The sequence below is a fragment of the Varanus komodoensis genome, unplaced genomic scaffold (assembly GCF_004798865.1).
Source record: "Varanus komodoensis strain SLA01 unplaced genomic scaffold, ASM479886v1 scaffold39, whole genome shotgun sequence".
Classification (NCBI taxonomy): Eukaryota; Metazoa; Chordata; class Lepidosauria; order Squamata; family Varanidae; genus Varanus; species Varanus komodoensis.
The window spans coordinates 2,333,519-2,347,267 of NW_025335922.1; the positions used below are offsets into that span (position 1 = coordinate 2,333,519).

The following is a 13,749-nucleotide window of genomic DNA, read 5'->3' on the forward strand; positions in this document are numbered from 1 at the left end:
GCTACCCCCTCTCTATTGGCGCTTTAGAAGTTTGTGGCGAAGGCAGACCTCTCCAGTAGCCAATCAGCGCCTACGCTAGGAAGAAAAAGTCACTCAACGTTTGGAACGACTTCACCAGCCAATAAGCACACAGAAAGCCTAATTGTGCCCGCCTTTGCCAATCATCTCCCACAGTTCTCAAGCACTTCCTTTCCTCCGCCAATCGTTTTTTAAGAGACAAACGTCTCTCCTGCCAATAAGCAGGGAGGGTAGTTCAGCCTTTTGATTCTGCAGCGTGTCGGCGTGAGGCTTCGGGGGGCGTGAAGGTGAGGCTGCTGCGGGGCCGGTTTTCGCGCCCTCGGATTGTCCTGCGGCTCTGCTCGATAGATGCAGCCGGTGCAGTTTGCTCTTGGGAAGCATGTTATCACTCTGGGCTAGGGAAGAAGAGGGGCTCTGACAGAGGACGCCGGGGTTCACGTGAGAGGTTGAGTACAGCTAGGCTTGGGAGAAGGCAAGGCGGGCTTAATTTCAAGAGGGGCTTACTTGGCTTACGTAATCCACCGTTATGCTAGACGTGAATGCCTCTGAACATGTGCAGAGTGCCATTAACTGTAGATAATCACAAACTGTGTCTTCGACAGCAGCTCCTCAGATCAGATTTAGAAGCTTTGGGCGATTCAGTTCTTCCTGTCCGAGAAATACAGTTTAAAAATGAGATGGATTTCACTGTAGTAATAGCAGTAACGACTTATTCCGGTAGGGTTCCAGTTTGTTTACCACTTCCTTTATATATTGAAGTCCAGCAGGTGGAACTGTCATCATTTCTCCCCTCTGACCAGAAACAGTACTTATGTCAGTGCAAATTTTGCAAGACGTTGCGGGCGGGGGTGGGAAGTTGACAAGCCTAGGTAGAAATCAAAGTGGCTGGAAGGCAAGAAGTGCAAGACCAAAGGTTGGGACTGTGTACACGTCAACTATCTTTAATGTACAAAGAGCATCTGTATGTGTATATATAATTCAAAATTATTTACCTAATACTGAGGTCTAACTAGAGTTTGCTTGGATAAACAAAATGTTTACTGTTTTCTATACAGCTGACTATTTTGATAGTGTAATCTAAATTTTGAAAGTTATTGCATTTTGAAAACATGGATGGGTACACTAAAATACGAAAAAGGTCTTCTCAATTTTAGGAAAACACATTGAAGCAAGTACTTTATAGTTAGTGAAACATGCGCTACTAGGCCTCCCTTTCCCACCCCACCAAATAAAAGGTGACAACACTCCATATGCTAAAAGAAACTTGATTTGCAGTGCTTTTTCCATTTTTGTTGCACACTAGCCCTGATGAAATAACCTACACTTATGAGGATAATCTTACAGGGTTGTTGTAAAGATTACTTGTTAGATGCTTTGAACACTCTGCGGTGCAATAATAACTTTGGTAAGAGCAGTTGCTCTGCAGTCCTTCAGAACTGGATGTCCAATTTGGAATATAATTGCTGGGTAACAGTTTAAGCATGTGTAAGAAACAACGTATAAGTGCCATTTTGTTCTCTAAAAGCAAATATAGCAGTCTTCCTCGACCTGGTGCCCTCCAGACAAACTGGGCTACAACTCACATCACCCTTGCCAGCAATTACCATGGTGGCTGGTGGTCATGGGAGTTGTAGTTCAACACATCCAGAGGCCACCAGGTTTGAGGAAACTGAAATGGCATATTGAATACCTGAGCTCCACCATGAGCCTCTGTGGACAGGTTCAGTCAAGTTGCTTGCTAATACTCAAGTTATTCTGCCTTGAAGGTTTTGATAAGAAGCAGGAACTGCAAAGCATTCTGCCACAATGAGAAACCCAGCTGAGGTGATAGTAGTAATTGTGTGTCACAATAAGGGGTGATGTTTCAAGACTACAGTAAGAGTATTCCAAAGAGTGTGCCTGCAGGGGGAAGAGGCCTGTTGTTCAGGAAAGAGACATTGCTTTCAGATGAGAACTGCCCAGTGAAAAAATTGATGTTTCCCCCTTAAATAATATAACTGAAGGTGCCAGATCAACTAGGCGGACTGGTTAAAATATCAGGCAAAGGTATTGCAGTTTAGAGGATAGTGGGGCTGACTGCCAAAAACCCCTTTGTTTTGCAGGTTGCCTCATAGTTCCAGAGAGAAGGGGGAAATGTCCTCTGTTTCATTCCCCATAGTTGCAGCATGCCTATCATGTTGATCTTTGGACCTAGCAATCTTCAGTGTGAGTGAGCCAAGATGAGGATCATAGACTAGGTTGTAACCCAGAATGTAGGTTAAATTAGACCAGTCTTTGGGCTGTGTTGGCTAGGAATTAATGGAAATTGCTGTCCAACACATCAGAAGGGCATCAGACTGAGGAAGTCTGGATAAAACAGAAAGCCTACAGGCAGGTCTATCCGTTTTAATGTTTGTTTGCACCATGCTTAGATGTGCTCACTATATATACAATTAACATTAATATAGTTAATGTACCAGAGTATTAGAGGCAGCATAGGATGCAAACAAGTTCGCTTTGAAAATGGCAAAACATTGCCAAAGCTGAAATGGGAAACCCAAGTTGGATCCAGCAAAGGTTCATTTAAAGTGGACTTCGGGAGTGTTAGCCACAAGAATCCTTGGAATCAGCTGGAAAGGAAAAAATGGAATTAGGCTGGTGGGAGACGGGGCAGGAAGGATATGCAGGAGTTTGCTAGCACTCCCACTTTCCCTTTGCCCTTTTTGATGTTTTTATTCTCCTTCCTCTTCCAGATGGCCCAAAAACTCCTCAGGCCATTCCGGTCCATCCCTGTCAAGCAGCTCTCAGCCCCTCTTTGTTCCCCACCCTCATTGCTCCTATGCAGGACCTCGGCTGCACCGTGCAGCATCACTTGGCGGATGCCCCTTCCCTTCACTGCTGCTCCTGCAACAGCAAGGACATTTTCCACCACTCAGGTCTTCAGGCATACCTTTAATATCCAGGATGGAGATGATTTCCAAGACAGAGTTTTGAAGAGTCAGAAGCCGGTGGTGATAGATTTCCATGCCCAGTGAGTACAGAGGGTGTGTTTTCTCTTGACTTTCAACTGTCAGTAGCAAAGGAGAGACACAGCTTGATTTTCTGCCCTGTCTTTAGTGATTGTCCCCTCAACTTCTACATGTGCAGTGGCAGAATCAGTCTTAACTTATCTCCTTGCTGCTACAGCAGCCCCTTTGGCAGTTGCCATGACTTAATCTTGATTTCTTTTTCCTTTCTTTCCAGAAATTCCTTTTCACAGTCTCTGAAGTGACAGCCCCTTCAGGGTGCCCAAGTGGCACATTGGAGGAACTGTCACCGGTTTGCCATTCTCTCTCTCTCACTCTCTCTCTCTCTCTCCCCCCCCCCCCAAGATTTGGGCAAATGTGTGTGTGTTTATTATTTTTGTTGAATTTTTAGAGGTGTGCAACCCCGAATATCTAAAATGAGAGGCCTTACTTCATCGATTACCTGGATAGGGTCTCCTGTCAGAGTATAGGAGGCATCATCTAGGACATTGTCAAAGCTAGGCTACTCTCAGGTTAACTTGGTGCTTTGCTTTCAAATGTCAAATGGTGAGAAGCAGCCCAGCAAAACAGTACTGACCTTTCCTCCCTGCAAATTTTTCTTTAATTGCTGGCAGCATATGCCATGCAAACTGCTGCAGGCATGGGTTAGGGTTAGAGCTACTTTTGGATACTATATCCTTTGCCATGTTTGCCTCTGAATGGCTGGTCAAGTTAAATAGCCTTAGCATGCCTCCTTTCCTCTTAACCCACCTGTATGAACAACTCAGGTCTGAGCAGAATGAGTGCTTCAGGCAAACCTTGTTCTGATGCTCTGTGTGAAGAGGAGAAGGATGAGATTTAATTTTGAAACAAAGCTAGGATGTTTAGGAGACTGGTATTAGTTTTCATTACATCTGAACTCAGGCAAGATGCAAGAGAATCAAGAAATCTTAAGAAGACTTAGCTGCTCAGTGTGCTAGCTGAGAATGATGGAAATTGTAGTCCTATACATCCAATAGGGGACACTGATTTAAGAGAAGGAGGCAAGATATAAATGAAACTAAAAATCTAAATTTCATTGGACTTAAGTATCTATTGTTGACATTTTTCAAGGTCTGCATCTGACAGTCAAACTAGATATGGCATCAAGCACATACCTGTTTTTCCATCTCTGTATGTGCTTTCCACTACTTGTTTGCTTGGTTGCATTTTTCTCTAAAGTTTTCACAAGTGAATGGCAAATGTGAGATATTTGTATATGTACCTACTTTGTATATGCACCTACTTTAACCTTGGATCAAAACAATATAAAAATGCAACATTTATGCTAGTTGAGGTGTGCCAGTATGTGTGCACAGCTCTCAAACTCTACTGGCATTTTTGTTTGGCCAAGAGAGTTGGAGGAGAGAAAGGAAATGAGAAATTATGTGGGTGGTTTCCTAGTCAACCACGGATGTTGTGGGAGCCATTTTCCCTCAGTACCTAAATCGCAAATAGGACTTATTCCAGCTCAAGGCAATCAGCAGTGATGGAGAAGCTGACAGTGGAAAGGGGTAAGAGAGCAGCCAGGAGCTAGCCCAGCCTGCCCCAACTTGCTGCCCTTCAGATAATTTGGACCTAAATTCCCATCAGCCCCAGCCAGCAAGGCCAGTGGTCAGTAGTGCAGGGAGTTGTAATCCAAAACATCTTAAGGCCCCCCAGGTTGTGGGAGGCTGGATGAGTTTGCATTCGGCCCAGGAGTGATTGTATCCCGGGGTGGAGAGGGCATTTTTTCCTTAGCACCACCACTCCTGTATGGTCTCTTTGTAATGGACAAATGTGATTATTCTGAGAGCAGAGACATTTTTGCTTCCAGTTGAGAAGCAGGAATGTATGCCCTCCCATCTTCAAAGTCAAGGTGAATAGACTCTAAGCCACTCAGGTTATTCCTGGGCAATTTCCCCAGTATTGTACAACCGGAATCCTTTAAGGAACTCTTGCTGATCTTCCACAATGCTCCAAATCTGCCTGAGGCAGCTTCCCCATCCTGCCCAAAGGCAGGGACAGCCCTGACTCTCACAGTGGGTGCTTACAAGGGTGGGGATGTATAGACTGCATTAAAAGGACCTCTGGAATTACAAGCAATCTTGGCAAAGTGGTTGGAATGAATTGCTGTCCTTTTGCCTTCTGCCAAAGGTACTTGTAGCCTCTTTGGTTTCGATACCTCTGTCCTCCTGCTGAAGTGAATGTATGAGAGCATTTGAGGACCATCTGCTTCCTCCTTGGTTCTTTCGGTGTGAGCTCTGCTCAAGCCTGAGGCAAGAAGGCCCAGGATGTCCCTGAGTGGAGGAGGGGACAGGAATCCCAGTAACCCACTTGGCTTTGCAGGGGCTGTGATGATGGGGATGTCAGCTGTTTTCATTTTTTGTGAGGCTCCCATGCCCTGGTTTAGAGGTTGTCTGAAGGGCAGAAGTTCAACTGGTGCAGTTCTTGCCTGGCCAGGTGGTACACTGTCAGGGGCCACTTCATTGGGTGAATGGCCTGCCTGTAATAGCTGTGAAAGCAGAGGAGCCATGCCTAAAACTAAAGGTGGCAATTCTGCTTGGGAATCCATCTACATCAGGGAAGCAATTTTTCTTTTTGATATGTTGCTGGATATGTATTACGCCAATTTGAGAGCATCCAGATGTTTTGGGGAGTTGCAGCCCAATAGGTTCTGGAGGGCCACAAGTTGCCTCCTCTTAGTTTATTCCTAATCTCCCTGGTACTCTCCAAATTCTCCAAATGTTAGGAGTTGTACTGCAGCACACCTGAAAGACACGAGGTTGGGAGAGGCAACTCTGATGACATGCTAGCTCCTGACAGCCCACTTGTCCCCAGCTGTGATTCCATGCCACATGCAGATATCAGTTGTGGTTTGGCCCAGTAAATGTGCCTCTGGTATTGCACCAGCTCCTGGGGCCACCTAGCCCTTAGGTGGGGAGTCACCTGTATGTTGGGAATGCCTTGCATTTGTTGCTTGTATATGTTGCTGCCACAACACAACACAAAAAGGTTTTAGAAGGTACTAGCTCAGCTAGTGTATAAACTGGGCTTTAGGATCACTTGGCTAGCAGGAGGTGGGGAGAAGGAAGCAGGTAGCATGCTTTGTTCTGTGAGCATCTGGGGACAGTAGCTTCCAGCTTGCAAACTGAACACCACACTGGTCTGAAAAAGAGTTCAAGGGGATGTGGATGCAAACTCTCACATCTTGCAGTTGATGCTTTAAAAGAAGATGTAAATCTAGCAATAGCTGAGCATTTTATCTATGTACCATACCCTAGACAGCAGCAAACTGTGTGGGGAATAAATCTTTGAACTCTGTCCTGTATCCTGGCCTCATCCTAGCATCTCTTTTGCCAGTTGTCCCATAGCTGGGAAGCTGCAGCTGGCCTGGAGTTTCTGATGAGTGACAAAATATCCAGGCCCTTGAACAGATGGTATATCTAAGGCATGTCCTACAGTGATTTGTGCCTGCAGAAGGGTTCCAAGGTACATTAAACAGATCCATGTGAGATCCCATATTCAGTGTACGTGGTGTGCATCAAACATTTCCCTTGTCATCCAGTACAGGGTGGGAGAGGTAGCAGAGGTGACCATCACCTCCCCTTCCCATATGTATGGCTAGACTGGAAGACCTAAGTTGCCTAGAATGTAAATTAGATTTTATAGCAACTCTTGCTGAACATGTGATGCTCCAGCTTCATTCATGTGTGGTACAAAAATAGGCCAGAAACTTAGAAGCACTTTTTAATGTCCCATATGCAAATTGTCCTTTTGCTAGAATTGTCAACCAGTTCTAGGCCTGCCAAGCCTCTGCATGAATCTCTTACTTTAACCATTGAGGGATCACTGTGAAGGCTGATATTTTGACACTTTACAGATTTTTCCTGTGGCTCTTAAAGTTAAAGCCAATTTACCAAAACTGGGGCAGAGGGCTGGCGTGTTTTGAGAAGCACCAGCTTTTTCCCCTGCTGCCACTGCTGCTTTTCTCCAATTAAACTTCTCATTCCTTTCCTTTCCTTGGAGGTGGTGTGGTCCTTGCAAGATCCTGGGCCCCAGGCTCGAAAAGATGGTGGCCAGGCATGATGGAAAGGTGGTGATGGCAAAAGTGGACATTGACGATCACACAGATCTTGCTCTTGAGTACGAGGTATGTGCCCACCAAACTCTTGAGATGTGTACACATGATAGACCGCATTCTTGGCATTTGACACAAGGATTATTTCCTTTTTTAAACCTCCCACTGTTAAAATATAAATCTCTTCCCCTGCCTTTTTTTTCTCTCAATTTGTAAGGGCTGGAAGAGTGGAAAAGGGAGGGTAGAGGGGTGGGGGGAATGGAACAGCAAGGATGCCTATGATGGCAATGAAGACGGTGCAGGGCAAACATGAAACTGCCCATGGCACAGGGGACCTCATTCTGCTTTCTAATTTTTTAACTGACAGTAGGTCCCACCTATACTTAAAGCCTTTCCTACTGCTTCGTTTTGGACCCATGGACACATTTGGGCATTTGATAAATTGTCTGGACATCACCACAAAATGCCTAAGTGGATTGCCACTTGGCATCTACTAGTCACATCTGTGGATTCACATCTTACACAGCAAAGACTTTGGTTTCATGTCTGTTGGACACAGCAACATCTCTTCAGTCAGGAATTAGATAGGTCAGTTAATCACTGACAGTGTAATACAGGTAATGATTCTTTTACACATGTTTTGGCATTGTCTAGTAGTTGTTTCCTTTGGGGAGGAGGTTAATAGACAGATAAATTTTGTACAGGAACAGCCTTTATTATTCATAGGCTTTATTATATATGCATTCTTTCTAATTATTTACCTGCTTCATGTAAATTAACAAATAGTCAGCATAAACTGCTCAGAGATTTTTGGCTGTGGGGCAGTATAGAAATGAAATAACTTCCATAACATTTCGACAGCTAAAAGACTGACCCTACAAAATTGGAAGGAGAAGCAGTCACCTCCTGTATTACAATGGACTGAGGCTCTTGGAACACATTCCTGATTTAATACTTACCAGTTTCAGTATGGCTTTAGACCTTGAAAAAAAACACAGGCTCTGACTAGATCCTTGTCCAGACGGTTGACAGCAGCCTTCTCCGGTGCGGTGTCTTCCAGACTTTTTGGACTACAACTCCCAACATTCCTGACTGTTGGCCATGTTGAAATCATGGGTACCTGGTTGGGGACAGGTGCAGTGCAGTCTAAACGGTGGATGTAGTGCAGTAAATATGCAAGGAGATTGCAGCAAAAGAGGTGCAGCTTTGGTGGCCAAAAAGGTTTTACGGGAGATGGAAGAGAGAGAATCCCCTGGGGGAATCTCTACAGGAGGCTGATTGTCAGCCAGTCCTCTTGATCTTCAGTGAGCGTGCAGTGGAAATGAAACAGGTTAGAAATGCCTAGAAATGCCGGCAGGCTCGACCAGCCTTGACTGGCTTCTTAGTGAAGCTTCGTGAAGAGTTAAGAATAGTCTTTGTAACCAAGGTGATTGAAAGAAGGGATATTCATGCTTTTCGAAAGATTGGATATGGATTTTGCACATCCATATTTGCCAAACACATTTCTGTATAAGAACTAGGAACTTCCTTTTTAGGAAACTGAAGAAACCCAAGGCTTTTGCACCCATGGCCCATGATGCATTTTGGATTTCACTGTCTTATTCCAAAGTCTGAAAGGATGTCTTTTGTTTTCTTTAAAAGCTGCTTAGTTGTCCCCCCACCAAATCTCCCTTAGGACTTGGTAAAGGTAAAGTGACTGTTTTGCACCTGTAAGGCCCCAGCTGTCATTCCCAATAGCTCCACTTAAAAGGACATGAGGCAAATGGCATGGAGCTGCCTAAAACAGGTAACTGGTGTCATCTAGATGGCTTAGATGATAAGCCCCAGGCAGCAGTCAGGGATTATTGGAGTTGTGGTCTAAAACATCTGGACAGGCACTGGTTGCCAACCTGTGTCCTAGACTCCAGGGCAGAACAGTGATTCATGCTATATGTAGGTTTAAAGCAAAGGAAATCTTAAAGCCTTTCTGCTTATAGTCTTGGGGTCCTAAATCACTGGTGGTTTTGAAGGCTCTTTCTAGTCATGTGGATTCCCTGTAAATTGCCAGTACACTTTCCACACCTTTGTTTACAAGGCAGTAGTCGACATCTTGGCCGGAGCGTTTCACAATCGGCTGGCTGCAGCAGATTCTTGAAGGGGGAGAGGGAGCAAGAGACCTCCCTCCGCGCGCCTTGGAATGCCTCTGCATTCCTTCACATGGGCCCTGGCCTGCCCTTGGCTCCACACTGTCCCAGTGGAGCATCCATCCATGAAATCTTTCCTGCTGTGGAAGCGGGGGTGGGGGAAGCTTCTCAAGGACTCTACCCTGAGTGAATTCTGCGCAAGCCAGAGTTTTATCTTGCGTTTCCCAAGCAAGGAAGCAGCTTGGGCACTCTGGTTCTGCTGCTCCCAGAGCCCTTGTTGGTAGAGAAGGCCGGCTTCTGGCAGGCATGCTCTGCAGCCAGGGACAAGTATGCCATTTGTTAAATGTCTGGGCCAACCCTGACATTTGCCAAGTCAGTCTTTTTACACCCCTCAGGCAAAGAGCTTCTCCATACCATGTAGGTGCTTCTGGGGTTGCCGGAAAGGCAGGAAGAGGGCCTGTCTGGGCCTGCAGCCACCTTTCCTTGAACTCTTCCTTGTGCTCTCGCATCGACTTGCTGCTGCCATGCCTGATGTATTCCGCTTGAGTCAGTGGCTGCTCCAGCAGTGCCCCTTCTCTTCATGCTCCCACCAGGCGATGCCGAGGTTAAATTGCAACCGGAATTAAGGCAGAGAACTGCTGGGAGGGGGCCCAGGAGCCCCCTCAGCATGACCATGTCTGGTAAAACGGAGTCAGTGACCCTGCTTCTCATGTGGGCATCGAGTGAGTGAGAGGGAGGTCCTGCTCCTCCCACTCTGGCCATTTTTATTTTAAATGGTGCATGAATGGTTGTGCTGCTTAAATTGAAATGCACATTGAAAGGAAGCCAGTAGGGGTTCAGGCAAAGATTCGTGCTGTGTGGTGGGACATTGACGTGTAGAACCGCCTCATGCCAGCCCTGCAGCCAACTGCGTGGGGCTGCTGCTGAGCCCTTTAAGTTTAACTGGGAGATCCAGTTAGTGGTTGCTAGGTGTGTGATGTCTGTGTTTTATGCTGAACCATTCGTTTCCGTGAGCATAAATAATAGAAAAGCCAGATAGTCTCCCCCCCCCCCCCCCCGCCCCTGGTCCTCCGACCCTGCATTCTCTGCTGGGCAGGCTTTTTCCCTTGCCCAGCTGCAGACTGTTCGAATGGAAGGAAGGGGATTGGAGCTGCTGCAGGAGACCTTGCATTCTGCCCTCTCTGGCCAGCCCCTTTCCCCCTCTTTGAGGTCTCTTTCCTGACTTGCAAGACCAAGGGAGGTGCAGCTCCATTGCCAGCTCCAAGGTCAGACCTCAGCTCTGGGAATCTGAATGATCCTGCAGCTACACAGGTGCTGTCTGGGCACTGTAGTACTATTCTTCTAGCCGCTCCTGTAAGCAATCTTGCAAGGCCTCTTAAAACTACTAGCCAAATACAGAAGGAACCTAATCCAAAAAACAAAAACAAAAGGAGTACCCACTTTCTGCCTGATTAGATTTGTCATAGTCTGATTTCTATGCTAATCTATGTCAAATAGCAGTTAAACTTGAATGCCTTGTTATCGCTGCATTTGCTTGCCTGAGCAAGGTGCGTCCATGAATCACCTTGGCACTCCAGCAAATGATGTCAGAGCTCCCACTCTGGAAAAAGTTCCAGAGCTGCATTCACCTGTGCCTTTATTTTATTATTATATTTTGGATCTGCCTAATCTCTGGACACAGAATAACAGAATAAAAAGCACTGCATTCTGCTTCCTCTGCATCACTGTTATACAGACACATCATGTCACTCACTGTCAGAAACACACAATATTCATGCCTAATATTTTCATATGACAGAACTGAGTTCTTATCTACTCCAAGCCTGCCCATTTTCTAAGCAATTTTCACCAGCTTTTTAAAGAGCCCTTTTCTGTTGCCATTCCATTAATAAAAAGCATTTCATACCTCTATCTGATATAAAATGTCTCTTGTATTTCTCAAGTGTCAATTTTTTAAGAGTTTGAAACTAGCTTGGTATGGATGGAGAACAGCTAAGTGTACAGCACCCTATTGAGCCCAAGCTTCAGAAGCCTTGCAGAAATAGGCTGCAGGAGGGAAAAATGGTTCGCTATGTGACATGCCTTCTACACAGAAGACCCTGTCCCCCATCAGCTTCCTGTGAAACTTTAGCCAGGTCTTGTCTATGGCTTGGTCTTCCCCCTACAACTGAAATCTGGGGCAGGGGGTAGATAGTGGATCTGTAAAATATCGCTACTGATAGTTTCTGTGCTGAGTGTCTCCACAGAGGTGCAAATAAAATTAAACAGTGTTCTTACGATCATTCAAGTCCTCACCAAAAAGGAGACTAAGGCTCACAGTGAAGTTTTATAGCTGGCCCATAGATGGCCCTAAAGAACATCAAACAAGCGCCATTCTGTTTGCATGCTGAGCCTTCACTTATGTAGGTTTGGTGGCTCTGCTAAATGAAACCCACTCGACATTGCTCTGGGATCTAGCACTCTTAAGGAACTGCTCTGCAGCGGGCTGCAGAAGGGGGAAGGGTCTGGCCAATTAAAGCAGACCTCTAAGTTGAGGGTATTTGTGTGTGTCAAATTGCTGATGGCAGCGAGATGCCGGGTGCAGCTGGGAGCGTGTTTGATGAGTGAGTGCATTCCAGGGATGGACAGCCTGCAAGATAAGGATGGGACATGACCCAGTGGCTGAGTTGTCTACAGATAAGGGCGCCAGAGGAACTGTGGAATGCATCAGCCCCTTCTGAAGTATTTGTAAACTTCCCAGTCATTGTCTGCACGCTCAGTGGACTTGCTCATACAGGGTGTGTGGGGAGGGGCTGTCTGTGCAAAGCAGTGCAGTTGCAAGCCTTCCCAGGTATGGCCCTGCAGCAGCGATATGGGACCTTGGTCAGAGCCTGGCTAGCTCTCTGCTCCCAATACTCTTCCTGCTCTCGCCTGATTCTAGATAGCTGCTTATTGTCAGGCAGAAATGGATAGGGAAAAAGAAAGGATAGAACAATAAACCAAATTTGGGTTGTGGGGAGAGAAGATGGAGCGGGAAGCAACAGAATGCTGAAAGTGGTGAAAATATGTGTGGGGATGGGGGCAAGTCATGCCATTGCTTGTATTTTGTTCCCAGCAAGTAGCATTGACTTAAGGAACCCATTCTGAAATTAATTTGATAAATTTAAAGTGAAGCCTCTGTGGAGTTGCCTTTGAAACATGAGAAATGTTAGCAGTGGTCCCTTCTGGGTTTCCTGAAACAAATAGCTTGTCAGAGACTTGGGGCAGGTATATGGGATGCAGCTTTGTTAACCAGCCTGGGTATATGAACACTTTGGATATTTCAGTTGATGGTTCCTTTTTTACAAAATGTCAGTTCAACACTAGAGTTGAATGACTAGGACAGATAAGTTAAAAGCAAAAGTCCCCGGGCGTTTAAGTGTTAACTGCTAACTTTTCCTCCTCTTGAAGTGTTCTCAGAAATGTTCACCTTTCACTTTGTTCCAGAGCCAACCCTTTTGCTTGAATGTTTGCTTTGCCACTTGAAATGATGTTCAGAGGTCAGTGGGATACGGCTGCTATTGTGCTTCTTCCTTTGTCCTCCATCTAGGTCTCAGCCGTGCCCACTGTCCTGGCTATGAAGAATGGTGATGTGGTGGATAAATTTGTAGGGATAAAGGATGAGGACCAGCTGGAAGCCTTCCTCAAGAAACTCATTGGGCCCTGAGAAGCCAAGAACAACTGTGTTTGCCTGCATCAAGGCTGCCGGCATTTCTCAGAGGGGAAATTATCAGTCTTGGAGGGATCAGACAAGTATCTTGATTTTTAGTGGGACTGGATAGTACCATTCTTTCCCTCCTTCCCCCTAAGGGCAGCAGTAGTTCTGAACTTGATAAGAAGGCCAGTCCCTCTGGAGTGGAGTAGAAATACAGCCCACTGCCTGCAAGTGAGCAAGTCTGGCAAGAAAGAAGGCTTCCATTGATAAAGCAGCAAAGCTTCCTTTCCTCGCCTGATCCAGTCCCAGCCAAGCAGTTAAGAACTGCTGCCTGTGTGACGGTGGTATACTTTCCAATCAGTCGCTCTGCTTCATCTCTCCAAGTAGTGTCACCTCTCGTCCCCTGTCTGGGGATAGTTTTAAATCACCTCAGCTCTTTTGCTGCTCTCCCATTTCTCCCAGATGCTGCTTATAAACTCAAATGGAGAGAAACACTGTTTGCAGCCCCTACTGCTTCTCATTTTTTAGTAGACCCATAATAAAGATAACATTACTGATTCCTTTATTCCTTTTTGGTATGAAATTCTTCAAGGTTTCATGAGATGCCCCTTCTTCCACTACAAAGCTTAAATTTTCAAGCTTGTCTCGGGCTAGGTAGGTTTGAAAAGGGAGTATTTACAAAGAAGGGCTTAGTATCACCCAGATCTAGCCAGACCATGAGGTACCTGGCTGGTTCAAAGGAACCGTGCCTCTCGCCTTGGTCGGAAGATAGCGAGGGAGCATTTCCTGCTCTTTGATTGTAGCCTGCCTTCTGCTCCCTCGTATGGCTTGATCAACTGTGATTTGACAGCT

General features: G+C 45.8%; 1 protein-coding gene across 2 annotated transcripts; it reads left to right on the forward strand.

Moving 5' to 3' along the window:
• The first annotated feature begins 224 nt into the window (after positions 1-224).
• TXN2 (thioredoxin 2) lies at positions 225-13,462 on the forward strand. Of its 2 annotated transcripts, none has more exons than XM_044441268.1 (4): positions 225-305; positions 2,751-3,028; positions 7,050-7,173; positions 12,793-13,462. In XM_044441268.1, the coding sequence occupies exons 2-4, from the start codon at positions 2,751-2,753 to the stop codon at positions 12,907-12,909; spliced, it is 519 nt and encodes a 172-aa protein (XP_044297203.1). In that variant the 5' UTR covers positions 225-305; the 3' UTR covers positions 12,910-13,462. The 2 variants fall into 2 exon arrangements, with proteins under 2 accessions (XP_044297203.1, XP_044297202.1); XM_044441267.1 differs by lacking the exon at positions 225-305 and adding an exon at positions 2,203-2,223.
• The last annotated feature ends 287 nt before the right edge of the window (positions 13,463-13,749 follow it).